The sequence below is a fragment of the Numida meleagris genome, chromosome 4, assembly GCF_002078875.1.
Source record: "Numida meleagris isolate 19003 breed g44 Domestic line chromosome 4, NumMel1.0, whole genome shotgun sequence".
NCBI lineage: Eukaryota > Metazoa > Chordata > Aves > Galliformes > Numididae > Numida > Numida meleagris.
The window spans coordinates 20,308,746-20,326,899 of NC_034412.1; the positions used below are offsets into that span (position 1 = coordinate 20,308,746).

General features: G+C 43.3%; 1 protein-coding gene across 1 annotated transcript in view; it reads left to right on the forward strand.

Annotated features, from left to right (window-relative positions):
- RYK (receptor-like tyrosine kinase) overlaps nucleotides 13,207-18,154 on the forward strand; it is a 40,641-nt gene continuing 35,693 nt past the window's right edge. The window contains exons 1-3 of the mRNA XM_021393782.1: nucleotides 13,207-13,276; nucleotides 16,137-16,258; nucleotides 17,948-18,047. Of these exons, the coding sequence (XP_021249457.1) occupies nucleotides 13,207-13,276; nucleotides 16,137-16,258; nucleotides 17,948-18,047 (292 nt within the window). The remainder of the gene's footprint in view (nucleotides 13,277-16,136; nucleotides 16,259-17,947; nucleotides 18,048-18,154) is intronic.

An 18,154-nucleotide genomic window follows, 5' to 3' on the forward strand; every position in this document is an offset into this window, starting at 1 on the left:
GGGATGGGAGTGAGAGGAGGATGAGGGTGGTGGGGATGGGTGGTGCTGGGGAGCTGTGAGAGAGTGGGTTCTGAGGATGAAGGAGTGATGTGGGGACCCAAAAGGAGTGTCTCTGTGGCCTCGTGCCCATGTGGTGGGGTTTTAAGGGAAAAAAAGCGGCCTGGGCCCTTCTGCTGTATCCCCTCAGCCATAGTGGCTGGGGATGGAGAGCCGTGGGAGGGATGAGCTGAGGCTGTGGTTTAATTAGCGAGGTGAGTGACATTCAGAGGGCAGAGAGGAGACCTGGCGATAATTGGGTGCGTGTGTGAAAGGAATCTTAATTTCCAGGCAGGCTGACAATTGCTGCGCGAGTTCTTGGAGGCGGTTCGTGAAGTCCCCCATCTGGCCTGCTGCAGAAGGCTTTCAGGGCAGTTTTGTGCTTGGAGAGTCTCTGATTTAAACAAAGATTTGTTTTCTGTAGGCTTTGGCTCGTGTGGACTCTTGTTTAGCATTGATGGATGGAGTTTCAAAACAAGGACATTAGTATCCACAGTGATTTGTTTTTTCAGGGGGTGTCCTGTGGCTCTGTAAGCTTGGATTCAAAATCTTCTATTAGCATAAGGCTTCCATTGCATCAAATAGACAAAATATCTCCATTTGCACGTCACAGATTGAAGTCGGGGACTCAAAGTGAATAGTGCTGCAAACTTCTGTGTCCCTTACAGCTTGCTCTAGTGATTAGCGTTCTGCTGTCATCATTTTTACCTCACAAGTGCTTGCTGCCAGATGCTCTGTTGCAGATGGAGGATAAAGAAGTCAGCCTTGTTGTTTAGCTGAGTCTCCAAAGAAGTAGTTAATCTTTAAACTCTGTAAGATCTGAGCTATCTAATTCTTGAGTCTGAGATGTGTATTAGTTGGACTTGCTCAGGCTTCCGCTGGTCCACCAGTGTAATTATTCATCATTAAGTATAACATGAGGAAGACTTCTTGCTTTTTTTAAGCTAAATTGCAGCCCATAATATTCCTTATGTGCATGCATTGCTAATGTGGTGAAAGCCACTTACTCCTCGAGTTGTCTGTACCTGTTTTATATTGTTTAAAGTATCTGACGTGTAATGATCTTTTCTATGACCCCAAAGGCTTAGGGATGTTGGAAGCTAGTATGGAAATAACAGATTTCTATTGATCTGAAAGAAGTGGTAGTTTGTAACATCTTGAAGTTTGGTTTATCTCATGTTGTTGGCATAGAAGGATTTCATCTTAGGGGTATTCTGTTCTACAAGCTGGCTGCTGTAGATAAAGTGTAGTCTAACGAGGCATCTAGACACAAATGGCAGGTACCTGTTTGTATTCCTCTCTCAGAATGAAGTCTGAAGGGACGCAGATTCATTTGTTCCAGTTCTTTGCACTTCTGAAAGCAAAACAAACGGCTCTTTTTAAAGGTTCAACTTTGTAGCATCTGAAATGTGCTTACGTAAAACCAAGTTTATTGTTTAAAAACATTTGTCAGCATGTTGACTTCCGAAGAGAAGAGAGGTTCTCCAGTTTCTGTAGCTTCTTTTAGGAAACCAGTGGTCTGGTGGACGTGAGGACAGTTGTTCACAGTAGGCAGGAAAACTGCTCTGCTTGTGTAAGTGAACTGTTACCTTCAGTGAAGCTGCAATATAAACATGAAAACTGCATTGTTTTACCTTTTGTTTGTAAACAAGCCCGGTCTCTGCTACTGTGTTGCTGTGGTTAAAGGGAAAACTCTGAGGCTCTCTGAAGTGTTAATAAACCCAAGTGTTATGCACTTGCTACAGCCCTGGTGTGTTTTCCCCTTTCTTAGTATCCCTCCTGCGCGTCTTTAGATCACGGAGTTGATTTGGAACAAATAAAAGCATGCAGCCTGTGTCTGTTGAATTGACCATGCACAGTGATGTGGTGTGTCCTCCGAGCAAGGCTGGAGCATCCTTGAGGTCAGCTGTAAGGTCTGCTGGGACGTACCCATGTGTGGCCCCACTGCCAGCCAGGCTGTACTAGTTCAGGCAAGCGTTGCAGCACTTCTGCTCTGCTCAGAAACGGTTATGTGTGTTACTGAAACATGGTTTGTGTCTTTTGTTTAGGTTGTAGCTCCTCTGCGTGTGAGGTGAAGAAATATTGGCTTCACATTATTTGTGGCTGCTCTTTTCTGTGGAGTAGAGGCAGGGCAGATAGTATGGTTTGTAGTGAAAACTGCCTGCTACTTCCCTTTGTGTTTATGCTTATGATTTCCACTGCTAATCTGCGTGATTCTGACCATATGTCTGCCTTAGGATTAGCTGTTTTGAAATCTTTAAAATTTTACATAGAGAACTGGAGAAAACTGGCTCGCCTTTTTGTGTGAGATAGATTTTTATTTTGAAAAGCTGCAGCATTCTCAGGACCTGAAAGCGGCGCTTGCTGTATGGCAGACAGATGGTCTCTCTGTCAGAAGCATCTCTTGCCATTCCCATGGAAAACGTTCACAACCATCCAAACTATAAACATTTGGGTGGGGAAAGAATTGTGGTTTTCATGTGCTTGGATGTGCCAGATTCCACTCCCACCAGGCAGGACTCAGCAGTAGATGGGATGAAGGTAGGAGAGCGGTCTTCCAAGAGATCTTCATTGAAACAACTTCAGTGATGGCAGCAGGAGTGAGAGGTGTGCAGGGAGGAGCAGGGATGGGACAACGGATGATTTGCAGATGGCAAGGAGGAAGAGGAGCGTTGCTTGCTGGGGAAAGATGCCTGAAGCACCACAACCATTTTTAGAGGTGTCTGAGCACTGTCAGTGTGGCATGGCCTATTGTTTTTTGGAGTTGGTTTGTGTGGACAATGCCGCTAACTTTTTATTTTCCAGTTCGTATGTACCTGTGCAAAAACTAAAGGAAGTAATGTTAGTCTGGTGAAGTGCCTTCCTATATAGAATTGTGTACACCTGGGCTCACCAGGGCCCACTGCTCAGCCTGTCCACTCACTCTGAATGGCATCCTATTCCTTGGGCATGTCAACTGCACAGCCTGGCATTGTCCTCAGACTATTGAGGGTGGGCCCAATCCCACTGCTGATATCATTGACGAGGATATTAAAGAGCACCGCTCCCAGTACTGACCCCTGAGGGATGCTACTTGTCACCAGTCTCCATCCAGACCTTGGGCCTTTGAGCCAACATCTGGCTCAGTGTGCACAGTAACACTGTGTGATGGTATCGCTTCTCTCCAGTGACTATCCATGATGCTAAACACTCAGGACAGATGGTGTTAAATCAGTAATGAGTTATACAGTAGAGGGTCTGTATTTTATTTAGTGGCTTTCATTCAGATTTCCCTGTGAAATCAGTGTGATGTTCATCTCTTGCAACCTCTCCATCCATCTCTCCAGCTCTCTCCATCTCTTCCATCACCTGCTGTTTGCAGGATCTTGTGATCTAAAGGCACTCGTATCCCCATTTTGCATGTAATGAACTAAGATGTAGAGAATAGGGTCAAAAGTATCCATTAATATTAGGTATTCAGCTTTATTATGAAATAACATACACAGGCAGCATTATTTAGCGTTTAATAGGTGCATCTCTCTTGAACTTGAGTTTTGGCTGTGAGGCCTGGCAGTTCTGCAGCTCAGGCTTGCAGCTGAAGCACCCCTGAGGTCTTCTGCAAGGACATTCCTTTCTGTCCCTGCAAGTTATTATTATTTTTGTTTCTGTTTTGTTGACTGCACTCTCTTCAACATTGGCATTGGTCTCGTGGGTAGTCTTCTTCATCACACAGCTTCTTAGAGACAGGTCTAGCCTGAGCATTCATGAGACTGAAGTCCTTTGGGAGAAAATACCATGTCATCATGTAAAGCTGATTTGAACATGTTGAAATCACAAGTCCTACAACGCTTGCATCGAGCTTGCAAAGTTAGTATTCTTTGGCCTTGTTTCTTCTGGTTATTCATACTGAGTGTAGTGTTCTGTTTGGACTTACATTTGCTTTTCCTTAATTACAGAGTTAAATTAGTATTAGCCTTCTCTTCTGTGCTCTAAAAGTTCATTTAAACCAGCGTGCGGCTTACTAAAATGAGTTGTTTTGTTAAGTGAGGTGCAAAACTGATGCAGGATGTGTTGTAGCAGAGGGTTGTTTGCCCAGTTCTTAGTCATGCTGCTGTGTTCCAGCCATTTAGCTTTATTTTTCACAAACTCAGTGGCTGAGATTGGAAGGGACCTCCAAATGTTGCCTGGTCCTGCCCCCTGCTCAAACAGAGATGGGGGACATCGTGTCTAGAAGCTTCTGACCCTCTCCAAGGAGGAGACTGCACAATTTCTGGGTAACCTGTGCCAGTGCTCCACCACCTGCACAATCCAGAAATGCTTCCTGAAGTCCAGAGGGAACCTCCTGCATTTGGGTTTGTGCCCAGTGCCTCATGTTCCGTGCTGGGCACTGCTGAGCAGAGCCTGGCTCCATCTTCGTTGCACCTCCCTGCAGGGATTAATGGCCGGGGTGGGTTCCCCCTAAGCCTCTCTCCAGCCTGAGCAGCCCCAGCTCTCTCAGCCTCTCCTTACAGCAGAGCTGCTTCAGGCCCTTCAGCATCTTCATGCCCCTTTGCTGAACTCTCTCAGGTAGCTTCATTTTTTGATGTGGAACAGGTTTCCTAATGTTACTGTTTTGCAGAGTTAGCAACAGCCAAAGCACTTCATGGCACTGACGCTGCCTTTGTAGTGACTGGAGAACCTCTTGTCTTTGTCAGTTATCTGGTTAGCTGTTGTGAAAGGGACCTGGAAGTCAGTGTGCTGTGATATGTTGGATGTTAAAATTACTGAGAAGTCAAAGTACTTTTTTTCTTGTGATTCTTGAGTTGCTTCAAAGCCTGTTCACACCTGTCTGTCACGGCTTCACAGCCTGCAGCACCACCACTGAGCTAGGATTGTGCTGTGAGTGAGTTTTGTTAGTAACACCTAGTATGAATTGCAGTGTGAGATGGGGGAAATACAGCTGCTTGTGCATGATACTCATTCAGGATAGACAGTATACACTGAAGTGCCTTTGTATCGCTGCTGGAGAATGAAGGGTATGTCCCCTGGGGAGCAGGTATTGGTGTACTCTAGGGCCATGAAGCAAGTGTCTAGGTGACATGGACCTGTAGTTCAGAATTTGGTTATTTTGTGTAAATGTTCTTACATCTTTAAAGTCTCTAGCATTTAAGTGCTTGCTGCTGCTGCAGAACAGTAGCTTTTTGCGTTCATATACACACACCCAAATACTGTCTTGCTACAGTCCACATGCTTGTCTTTGCAGAAGCCTGTAAAGCCACGTGATAATGCTTCAGTGTATCATATGAAAGGAACTTAAAAATTACTGTAGGTGTACACTGCTGGATGGACAGCAAGCTTCTAACCTTGACGGTTGCTGTGCACTAGAATAAAATTGAGCTGTTGCTGATGGCCTCAAAATATTCACATATACTCTTAATTGGATGTGCTGCTTTTAGGACAATGGTTTTATTACCTCTCCTTGTAAAGCCCCTCAGTCTAATGATAATCTGTGATTGATGCTTCTGAGATGGTTTTTTAGTGTTGTAGGTGAAACAGAGGGATTAAGCAGGCAGGGCTTTGTGAGGATGCGTGCAGCAACATCTGGTCTCCCGCAAGCTGCAGCAGGTTGTGACAAGTAGCTTGCATCATGAAGTTGAGCAATCTGTTTTTGGTTTGGAGCCTTCTAGTGTGCCTGGTTGCTTGTCCATCTGATTTACCGAGTACCACAGTTCATGTCAATATTGTTTTGAGGTTTATGAGAACAAGCTGCATTTGGAGTTCCTCTGCCTTTTTCCATTTTGTTACCTTGCTTTTAATTTACACAGCTCAAATTGCGTATGGAGAGCTTCAGAGATGTGTGCAGTCAGATAAACCCCTACTCATAATGTTTGCAAACCGGCAGAAGAATCTGCTTCTGGGGCTTCCAGTAGCCTGTGGAGGCAGCCTCTGGCCTGGATGAGGATTGCTGTGAAACCCTTGTTTCTGTGGGACTGCCATGATGAGGGATGTCCAGGAAATCCTGAAGTTCTTGCAATTGATCTACAGAGCAGTGCTGAGGTGGGGAGTGCATTTCTGAGGCCAAGCTTATCATGCGAGCTTGCGTGATGGAATGTAAAAATGCTGGGAGCTTAGTCCAGATCCTTCCCAATAGGGGAGGCATTTGCTTCTGGAGACTGCCCCATCTGGAGGGATGCTGCTGGCAGCTGGGGCTTGGCTTCCCCACACTGCTACCTGCACTCAGCCCTGGGTGGAAGCAGCCACTTTGGCTCCTGCAAGGCCAAGGTCTGCCTAGTGATAAAGTGTGCGGTTCCTGTAACTTTCACATCAGGGACTTGGAAGCAATCTGACCTCTGAGGCTGAAGGCTGGCCTCGCCGGAGAACAAAATCCCAAAGCTGCGTTTCTCACTGATGTGGTTTACATGTTCATTTTATTTGGCAGCGTCTTATTTGTCATCACTAATTGTTTGGCCTCCTTGAGCACATGCTCTCCCTCTGGTTCATTGGCAGAATGGGAACAAGGAAGAGGAAATGAAGGCAAAGAGCTCCCTGCATGCATGAGAAAAGCCAGCTAAGAGGGCTCACAGTGCTGCGAGCAAGGCAGAGACTGAAGCTGCTGTTAAACACCAGCTGGGTAGGGAGGGAATGTAGGAGGTAAGTAAGGATCATGCTCGCAGATAGGAAAAATCCCTGGATGGCGTTGTGCTGTGGAGATGGCTATGCTGTTCTCATTGGTATACTGGTGCTTTAAGAGACAGGGTATTTAGAAAAGTGGTGCGTGGGATTTGCTATTTTATTTATTCTTTTTCTTACCTTTTCTGCTGCTCAGAGTTGTGTTTTGATACTGGACAAGCTGAATTAGTGGTTGAATTCCAAATATTCAGAGTTCTAGCAGAAGAGGATTTCTTGGCAGCTAATTCCTACCTGAACATCCTACTGAGATATCACAGGGGTTGCCACTGTTCTTGCAGTGGATTGCCTTTAGTTAGAGACTATTCCTTCAGTGACTTAGCGTGCACTGCTGAAGTTATACTTCAGGTCCAAGCTTTGCAGGCGAGGAGGCTGAAGTGCTTTTAATCAATTGTGCCTCATGAATTGGTTTTTTTCCCGTGTTTTCCTGAATGGCTGCAGTACCAGCAGATCCCATGTAAGAATGAATGCTAACGTGCTCTGCAAATGCCTTGTGGCGGTACAAAGGGTGCAATGGTAGAGGCTTCAAACGCATTATTTCTCTTCCATCTCTGCCTTTGTCCTTCTTTCAAGCGGATAACTCGCATATTTGCACTGGCTGCTTTGGAGATCTGGGAGCAGAAGCAACAGCATGAAACTAATGTGATGCTTTAGAATTTCACTGCCACTTAACTGAGTGTTGAATAGCCATAATTAAATTAACCAGTATATTGATTTCACTGTGCTGCTTGGGAAAGATCAGGGCAACAGTGTGAGTGCTGGAGCTGCTGTTAGCTGGCTTGAAAAGCTGCAGCCACGCAGCGCACATTATGCCAGCAAGGCTGATGATGAGGCTGAGCAGACTGATTAAAAAAAAAAAAATCCTCTGAAATCTGATTAGGCCTTTATGAAGTGAGTTGATGGCCAGGTAGAGTAACCCCTAATAGAATGAAAGCAGCATTAATGGGGACTTGTTCCTGAAGTCGTCGTGCCTGTGGCTGCTGGCAGGGCCACTGCTCAGCAGGTGGCTCGCGCTGCTGCACTGCTCTGCTTTTCCTGCAGAGGTAACTGAGTCCGTGCACGGCTGGATTGCTGCAACTGAAAATAGAAGTTGCAAGTGGCACAACTTCTGTGGGTAGGAGATGCTGAGATATCTCAAGTACACAGTATGCATGAGTCCGAATGGCTTCTGGCGTACCTTGGTCAGGTGATAATGCTTTGGCTGGGAGTATTACAGCTATTCAGTCCAAGGAGACGTGCAGTACTAGTGAACATTTTATCTGAGGTGGTCATTTCAGGGTGTGCTCTGTCACACAACAGCAATTTGTGTGGATGAGGCTTTCCTTGTGCTCTAGTCTGAATGTTTACTTTTATTCTAACTCAAAAAGAGTGACTTAAATATGAGGCACTTGATGTCACAAAATGATATCTGGGACCTTTACCATTGCTCACAAGTTATTTTTACTGGATAAATATACCAGACTCTACCGCGTGCTAAAAATAAAGCTGTGTAGTTTAAAAACTTAATGCAAACTTCAGTGTTTGAATGATCAGAACTCCCTGTCACCTCCAGCCTTGTACCTGCACTGTCTCTATGCCCAGCCATCCCACTTGCCCTTGCCTGCTCCTTTTGGTACTCATTTTGGTAAGCCTCTGGTCCCAATTTTCACCAGCCTTCAAATATCTTAGTGCTGTGCATCTCTTCAGCATCTGTACTTCGGAATCATCCCTTCAGGTGACTCATGTATGCTATCTGGCTGTTTGTAGTACAGAGACTCTGGGTTTTATTGAGTTTTATTGTTTTTTTCCTTTTAAGTCTTAAATGGGCAAGTTTCATTTAGAAACTGTTCTCAGAAGCAGAGTTTACTTGTATTCTTCTGAGATTTTTTTTCCCAATTAAGGGGACTGTTGCCTTCTCACCGCATTTTCCGCTGCCTTTGTAACCTATCTGTCAGAAAAATGAAGATCGTTCTGTAAGTGAAGGTAGGAAGAATAAGCAGACAAGCTGCTGAGGTGGAACTGTTGCCATTGTTCAGAGACAAACAGGCAAGCGGCTGGCTGCTCAGAGCAATTAATGCCTTTTGGCACAGAGTTAAAGATTGCCGACCTTGTGAATGGTTGGGGTTGGAAGGGACCTTTGCAGATCATCTAGTCCTGCTTGCTCTCACCTCAGCAAATGTCATCACCTCGAAGAGGCTTCCTGCCAGGTGCCTGCTCTGTGACTTTCACAGATGCCTTGCAGTGAGAAAAACCTCGTAAGCCAGCAGTGTTGAACTTGCAAATTCAGCATCATTAAAGTGAATTGCATCAGTGGGGTGAAACTGAGTAAGGTGCACCGTGGGTGATCCTCAGTGAAGAGTTGTGAGGATTTAATGAGAGCTCTCAGCTAGGAGTTTCTCTTCCTGTTTGCTAGCTGCTTCCTACTAAGATTCCCTGCTATGGAATCTTGGTTGGTTTGCAAGAATGCAGTCATTGCCTTGAAGTTATGTTGAGTATTTCCTCAGATTGAAAGCCTTCCATATTGTATTCCATCTCCTGCTGGTGAAAAGTTAACTCTGCATAGGTGTAGCAGCCCTTAGTGTAAATAAGTAGTTGGTGTGCTCTGCAGACACCAGGCAGAGCGAGGGCAGCTTACAAATCCATTGTGATATTGGCAGCGAGGCGTACGCCTCCGGTGGGAGAGGAGCACCCCCCAAGTGCTGTGTCTTAGGAGGACTGCGACAGTCTTGGAAGGAAAGTTTCTAAGCAAAGGTAGAAAGTGTATTGATGAGTACTGATGGATTGTGCCTGGTGATTTGTCTTTCAAGCTTGCCACTACACAGTGTGTCTTGACTTTCTTCAGCATCTGGGTGATGAATGTGAAAAGCCACTTCTGCCTTGTTTCCACATTACTTAAGATTTTTCTATTTTCTTCTTTCTGTTGTTCTTTGTTCATCTTTCCCAGAGACTCAAGACCTGCAAGATGTTTAAAAACAAATATTTTGACCTGAACTCCCCATGGGCATCCATAACTGGCAGGCTGTAACACTGTGGAGAAGTACAAGTGCAATAGGAGATCTTCATCTATTGCTTGTTTTATTAAAAGAAAATCTGCTTTCATTGTTGGATATATTGGATATATACAAATAGGATGTAAGCAGCGTTTGTGTTTTCAGATACTTAGTGTTGAATTTAAAGTAATTTTCTGTTTTCTAAATGAAATTACGCATGTGGAGTTTGTATTTGATTTTCTCTTTTTTTAAATCTCCTACTTGTGTTTTCAGTCTTGTTTATGCTGATTGCTGAATGGAACTAATTAAATACATTCAAATTGGAAATAGCTGCTCTGGGAAAACATTTTCTTTCCCTGCTAAAGAGGCTTCCGTATCCAAAAGCTGATTTTAATTCTTCAGCCGCGTTTTCTTGTGCTTGTCCTCACGTCTTAAAGTATCACAAGTCTTTGAGCACCTACTTGTTGAACCCCTTGCAAAGGAAGGAAGTCCCTGGCAAAGCTTTGGTCATGAAAGTTGGTATTTCAGATTTCTGGTACATTTTTTTAATAAGGAGAAAGTGGGGAGAGAGGATGAAAGTATGCATTAACTTTCCTCAGTGAGGTAAATTGTTCACTGCTGGGAGAAGCCTTTGTTTTTAAGGGATTTGTTGCACAGACCAGGGTAGTGGATGGTGGCAAAGGGATGTGAGAACCTGATGTTCGCGTGGATGTGTGTTGCAGGGTGTAAGCCTCTGCTCTGCCCACAGGTGTAACCCAGCCAAGGTGCTCAAGAAAGAGGCGTCATTCTCTGAAACCCATAATGCTCTGAACAAATGCAGTGTTTATACAAAACTAGTAAGCTGTTGAAGCATGTGTCCCTTTTCAATTAATTCATTTCAGTGGCTGTGAGTCAGTAGCAGGAGCGGCTCGCTTTGTGATGGCTGTGGAGGCTTGACATCACACTGCAGAGATTGCTCGGCTGTTTATAAACTCTTAAAAATTACAGCCTAGCATGTGAAGAAAAGTGGCATTCATTTCACTCACTTCTGTAAGCAGACAGCCAATCTACCAGAGGCAGCCAGGTGGGGTGGCCAGTGTTGTCAGCTGCTGTTACCCAGACTGCTCTTAGTGAAATGCTACTTGTTGCTGTATGACTCTGAGCGCTGATCTCATTGCAGTCTCACCTAAGTCTTTGCATTGCATGCTTGCTTTAAATCCCTTATGTTTTAGGCAGGATCTGTCAGAATTGCACTGTGATGATAGGAAGTCTGTTGCTTTTGTGATAAAATCCCAAGCTCTCATAGAGAAAAGCATGCTTCTCTCTCCTCGTGCATGTTGTAGGACAGATTTGCTTTGTAAGAAAAAACGCTACTTTTTCCCATGCTTGCCAGAGGCAAGCTTCTTTTGTATGCTGTGCTAAAAAAAAAAAGGGGGAGAGGACCTGAAGCTAGACTGCTTTTGCACAAGGGCGTTTGAAAAGAAGTGTTTTGTTAGGCTGCTAGACTGACATGATCCAATTTTGTCGAGAACACAAGGGCTGCCCAGCATCTTTTGCATTTGGGAAGGAAAATCGGCCTCTCCCCTCCCTTTCTGAGCTTCTTCAGATGTTTTGTTATGTTAAACAGTGCAAAGAATGACACTTTCTCTGTGGTGCTGCTTAAATTCACCTTTTTGTTTGTGCTTGTTGGGAAAAATTTTTCTCAAATAGGCTTGCTCGATTATCTTTATTCCAAAAAGAGACAGAGGAGAGTCTTTGGCTTTCTTCATTCAAATGAAAGGAGTCTACCGGTGGCATTTCCCTGTAGGGTCTCTCAGTTTATCCTTATCTCCTGACCGAATGGTCACTTTCCTTTCCTCACTGGTTGAAGTACTCGGTGGTTACAGGCATCCAGATCTGCCTAACCCATGTGCAGCCCCTCTTTGTATCATGCATGTGTAATTAACTCTGACTTTATGCCGCCCAGGGCGGAGAAGTTAATATTAATTAGCCTATTAAGCCTGCGCAGTAAGCCGAAAGTTCCTAAGTTCACGTTGTCCATTGGCTTTTGTAGCTGAGGCGTGATTTGGTGTGAGTTTACCAAGTCAGTACAAGTGGAGAGGATTTTGCAAAGCTCTGCACGACTTGTCTGCAAGGACCCCTTGTTTGCAAGCCTCTTTTATCTCATTGTCAACTTTAATTTATTCTTTCAAGCTTGTGGAAGATGTGGAAGTTAATAACGAGATTTATGGCTAAAAGAGTACCTGTTTTGCCTTGTTATGGAAGCAAGGCATTGGCCTTACAGTTCACAGGAGTTGGTGTAGGTTTGTCAAGTCCAAGTAATGAGATACTGGATCCAACGGTGTTGTGCACTCTGCAGATACTCATATTTAAGGACACTTGGCAAAGCACACTGTAGCTGATGTTTTGCAGTTGTTCATTGATTGCCAATATTCTGCTTAAACCAACAGAAGCATTTTCAGCATCTGCAGTTCGTAATGTAACAATTTTTGCTATTTCTTCTTAAGATTCTTTTCCTTTAAGTTTTACTCCTTCGCCTGAAAAATCATTGCTGAAGAACTTCCCAACTTCTCCATCTCTTTGTAATGCATCTGTTTACTCCTTCTGTAGTTTTCTCCTTTTATCACTCTATATATGACAAAATATTACATACCCCTTTGGATTTGTTCCAGGAGTTTGTGCGCTCTGGTGTATTTGCCCTACTTAGATTGCCAGGTAGAGAAAGTGTTGAACACCTTAGGGAGAACATGACATCTTGCAGAATTACGCTTCTTTTTTCCAAATGGTATCAGTTAATATGATTGCAGGGAGCATTATTGCATTCATGAAGTCTGAGATGCTTGGAAAACTGATATTGTTTCTGTCTTCTGTTGCCCAGCAACCTGCTAGCTAGGCTGAATATGTCTTAGACTGCTGTTGTGTTTGAAAGAGGTGTAACTTTTTAAATATGTACATACTTAGGCTCTGTATTGACTCTGACTTGCTGAATTTGATGTTGTCAGTTGAAGCTGCCTCTGCTCAGAATGTGTTCTGGGGGGAAAAACAAACCCTGTGCTATGTGGATAAGGTCACAGTAGCGTTTTAGCATAAGCTCTAAGTTAGTGCTGCTGCAGTCTTGCCTTCCATTTGGGATACTCCTGAGCAGCCTCACTAATTCAGGGGGTTAAACAGACTGAAAAGTATTCCTCCACATTTGTTTCATTCATTCATTTTTTTTTTATCCTGCATTAGCTTTTTGCCAGCTTCACTCCCTCCACTTGGCTTGCTGAAGGTTTGAATAAGTAACTTTGCAAAGCAGAAGTGAATATAAGCACCTGAAGAAAAAGTGAAGTAGTTCAGAATTGCTTTCATTCTGTAATTAGACTTTAACTGTCACAGTAATGGAGCCTAGAGTGTTTCCTGCAGACTCTGAATCAATTTAGTGTTGGCTCTGGACAGAGTTAATGGTATCACTTAATCAGTCTGGAAATGTAAGTAGTGAGGCCAGCACCGTTCCTTTCCGTGGAAAAGGGGATGTAGCTAGCAGGAACAAAGCTCCTCCTGAGTGGGAGCAGTTCCCAGCCAGTAGTCAATATACATGAACCTGTTCGACTCTCTGAGGCTCATCATTGTCCTCCTAATTGGAATCTGTGGGAAGAGTGGTGCTGGTTGGGTGATGGGAAAGGTGTGCTACTGTAAAATGTTTCAACTGCTGGTACAATAAAGGAAGAAAGCACCACAGAGTATGGAAGCACTGACGTTTCCCAAGTTTGTACCTATTGGTTTCAGGGTTTGGGAGCGCATCTATCCATATTCATAGACAAAACATAGACAAGTCCCATGGGAGCTGTTGAAAGATGCTGTCTCTTATCTTAGCTGGGCAAGTTCATGATCTACGAACACCAGAAGCAAGGAGGATCTACTGGTAAAATGCCACGATGTGTTTGCTTTGGTTTTAAATTCTTTTCCAGGCATCTTCATTTGTCTCCTGATAAGGACAGGGTACTGAGCCAGGCAGATTTCTGTGTTAGTTTCTTTTTTATTTAAGAGTTAAGAGCTGTACTGAAAAACTTCTTGAATTATTTTTATGCGCTGGTATTTTAGTTGAAACATTTTTTAAGCAATAAAACCTGACATTCTCATGCTGCTCTTACATAATGCTGTTTAAAATCATGTAATTAACACCAGTTGTTAGTATCTAGCTTTTTATGGAAGTACAGGCATTAAAATACTAGTGGTCTGTGTAATCGAATTACTCAATACTGGAGCATGCTGCTTCTATTAAAGCTTCAAGATGTGATTGAGGGTGATTTGTTTCTGTGCTCCTTCAGATATTACTGCACATGAAGGCATTTATGCTTGGCAGCTTCAGCCTTTTTTTCTAATGGCAGTTTTATTGCTGTGCACATGCTCATTTTCTATGAATGATTGCTCTATAAAAGTTGTATTAAATCGAGGAGTGTCCTCTTGAAAATCTCATGCTGTTGGAAGTTTGAACCTCTAATCATTGGTGTTGACCCTTCATCAATCAAGAGAATGCGGTTTTATTCCCAAAGCAATTCCATTGTTCCACTTTTGTTGTTTCACCTGCTCATCCTTCTGTCCTGTAAGTTATTCCAATAACTTGTACGTACTGAGCTTATTATAAATACTTGGTTTAATCAGTTGACACCTGTACACTTTCCCATCTTGTTCTCATCTCATGGCAGGTGTCTGGTACCTGCAGGCTCTTCCTCGCACACCCTTCCATGGTGTCCATATCTGATGCAGATTTCATACATAGTAATAATTAGCATATAGTAGTAATTGCCCACATAATAATAACCTGGGCAAGTTGTTTTGAAAGCTGTCATTTCAGATGCTTTCAGAGTTTTTGTTGATTCGCTGTGTGTGCGCGGGTGTGTGTGTGTATGTTCCCCCTGCTCTTGATTTCTTCCTGATTTCTTCCCATTCATTCTTTGTGGAAACATGGGCAAATTGGAGAAGTGTAACCTTTATTTATATATATATTTTTAATACAATCTCAGTCTGACTAGAGTCAGCACTTAGGAAATCACCTGCATCTTTTCCTTCTCAGGATCTTGTTTCAGAGCACGTGTCCCTGGGCTTGCCCTGTTCTGTTGACGCGTTTTGTGCATCCAGTCTCTAGGGTTCTCACCCCTTCCTCCTCCCCCAGTATTTGTGATTGTATACTCTTGGGTTGGTTATGTTTCAGGACACTAATGAGCCAACGGGGAACGAAAGGAAGAAGAACATCTTGGCTGTAGTTGTATGTCTTGTGAAACCCAGGTGGATTAAACCAAGTGTTGGAATAAGAGAGCACTCAACACTTTGCACTGACACGCATGTAGTTATTGCACAAAGCAAGAGGAAACCCTCTCAGGCTAATTTTCTCTTCAAATGCAGCATGTCTATGAAGGTCTTTCCAGTTTTCTTGACTATCTAGCCATAGTACAAACAGCTCCATTATTTATGTTCTCAGTTGTACCGTTGATATTTCCGTTGAACTCTTCCTGCTGTGTGGCTCATGGCTGAAGCCTGCACCCGTGTCTGGTTTGCCCAGTGCTGTCCTGCTGTGTCATGTATCCTCTGCTGGTTAGTGCTTAGTGAAAACAGTGCATGAAATGAGACAAAATGACATTGATTACAAATACAGTATAGTTTCATCCTGAAACTATAGAGCTGAAAATAACTTTACAGCTGCAGGGAATGGAGCTAATTTGCAGTGATTGTTTTGCTACAAATTGCTGATAATACCCAGAGCAAGCTGTTGAGGCCCGTCTTATATTCACTGCATCCTTGTGCAGCAAATGGTAATGACAGCTTAAGTAATGGTAATATCAGAGTGTCCATCTTAGAGGAAAATATACCTTGGTGCTCAGTAGTAAATAGTTCTGTGAGCCTTTCAATTTTTTTTTAGGCTCACTGAAAAGTTCAGAAAGCAAATCGTAAACACTAAATATTAGTATTAATTTGTGTACAAATGTAATTTCTCTCGTTATGTGTTTTGTGTTCTGATCTAATTGCCTTGAAGTTGATTCTGTAGTGCATTTGTGTCTTGGCTTGAGTGATTTGGAGAGCAATCAAGAAATGAGCTATTCCAGGAGGAATTACCTGCGATTAAAGAGCTGATAATCCAAAGCAGTTTATTTTGAGCATACACAGCTGTAAATAAGTTGGATGCATGATTCCCAGTGATAGACACAGCTTCGTTCATAAGAGTCTGTAATGACTCTTTTAGAAATAATGGATCATGAAGAGTCTTGTTTTCTTCCATGACATTCCAACTTTTACCTGTTTATCAGGCTTGAAATTGTTGCTTTCCCCAGAGCTTGGAGCACTCTTGTTAATGCTGATGCGTGAGCACTGATTTCCAAACCTGCAGTTGAATTTATAGACTTGAGGAAGTATTTGCTTAAACATTCGAACAAACAGTGGAGCTAATGGTGCTGAGAGTTGTGCTGTTCTGGTGTGTTACTGCTGTTTCTCTCCTCTGTCTTACTTGTTCTCCTTCTGTTCTTATTACAGGACTAGATGCGGAGTTATCTTACGTGAGGAATGATGTTGTTAATCATTATGCGTTGTCCTTCAATCTCTTAATTCCCAGCGAGACCAACAATCTTCACTTCAGTTGGCATGCTAAATCCAAGGTGAGTGGGCAGTACTTGGTGCATGGTCTGTGTTGCTCAGTGAACGCCTGCTATTGTAATTGTTTTTTTCTTTGCAGAAAATAGTATATGGTAGGTGCAAAAAAATAATATATTGTTTTAGCTACTTAGTTTTTAATTTGATTGTAGAAAATAAGTTATGTATTGAAACTGTCCCTTTCTTGTTTTAGAAAGGTTAAGTGCTTCTTCTGAAGCATTCTATATTTCTTTCTCCAGAATAAACAAACAAGCTACTGCCTGTGTAATGTCTTCTGGTGGTGAACTGAACGCACAGAAGCAGCAGCCATGAACCAAGGCTTCAGCTTTTGGAAATCAAATGTAGAACAATTGTATTTTAGAGTTTCCTAGAAACATATTCCTGGAGATGGGGAGAATCTATAAAATTAGCATCTAGTATGTTATTACTGAGCCTCAGTTAAATGGAAGGGGCTTTCTATTTCACTTAATCACCATAGCTAGAGTATGCAGCAACAGCTGTCATAAAGATTGCATATGCTTTTACATTTTGAAGGCTTTCCAGTTACTTAATTTATTTTTGCAGGTGAAATGATTTGTTTAGTCTCTGCCAGACTTTTTTTTTAATCTGAGCAATGGTTATTCTTCTGTTCTTAAACAGGAAAGACTGAAATAAAAACAGTAATGTTTAATAACTTCACCAATGCAATTTCTAAAGATTCCATCTGTCAGTGTTCTTCCCTCTGAGGTGTAGCTTCTTAAGGGATGTAAATTTTGACCCACAAAAGTGATTGCATACAATGCCCTTCTGCTTCATACCACATTCCATTTTCACTGACAAGTTCAGTCACTTGCCATTTGAACAGGTCCTCTGGGGGAGTTTCCTCATTGCTACAACTTCAGCTAGGAGCTATGTGTTTTGCTGTCCCTGCCCTGAGCCTCCCTGTCCCTGTCTGTGAATTTTGAATGGGATTTTTTTTTACTGAATCACAGACTAGCTGATGTTGGAAGGGACCTCTGGAGATCCTCTGGTGCCACCTCTGCTCAGTTAGGGCCACCCAGAGCAGTGTGCCTAGGGCCATGTTCAGAAACTTGAAGATCAAGGAGACCCCTCCCCCAACCTCTGTGGGCAGCCTGTGCCAGTGCTATATCACCATGTAGCACAGAAATGTTTCCTGGTGTTCCCATGTATGGACATAGATGAGACCTCTTCTTCTCTAGGGTGAGGAACTTCAGCAATCCCTCTCTGCTCACAGGAGAGGTGCTCCAGGCCCTTCAGCACCGTGGTGGCCCTGCGCTGGATGCTTTCCAGTATGTCCAGATCTCTCTTGTACTGGGAGGCTCAGAACAAAACATGCAGTCTCACCAGTGCTGAGCAGAGCGTGGAAGGATCGCTTTTTCTTTTTGACCTTCTGGCAGTACTTTACGTAATGCAGCCAAGAGTACCATCAACCTTGCTAGCAGCGAAGGCACACTGCTGATTCATGTTCGCCTTGGTATCCACCAGGACTCTTAGGTCCTTTCATTCCAGGCTGCTTCCCAGCTGGGTGTCTCCAAAATGCCCCGGTTCCTGGGGTTGTTACTCTCCCCTTCCCCCCCAAAAATAAGATATGGGTTTTTATTTGTTCTTATTTAAATATCAAACAGTATATAGCATTTCTTCTTACTGCTTTAAAGATTTCTTACATGTTTCCAATCTTCCAACTGTTGTTACAGGTTGAGTATAAACTGGGATTTCAGGTAGATAATCCCATGGCTATGGCTATGCCCCAGGCCAACATTTCTTTACAAGGAGAAGTTCCTCGCACCCTCTCAGGTAAACGGATAACCTCACACCTCCTGTAGAGTACTAACTGATAGTACTAGCTTTCTAACCTTTCTCTGTTAAATATTATATGCTCACAAGTCTTCTGCAACAGTTAC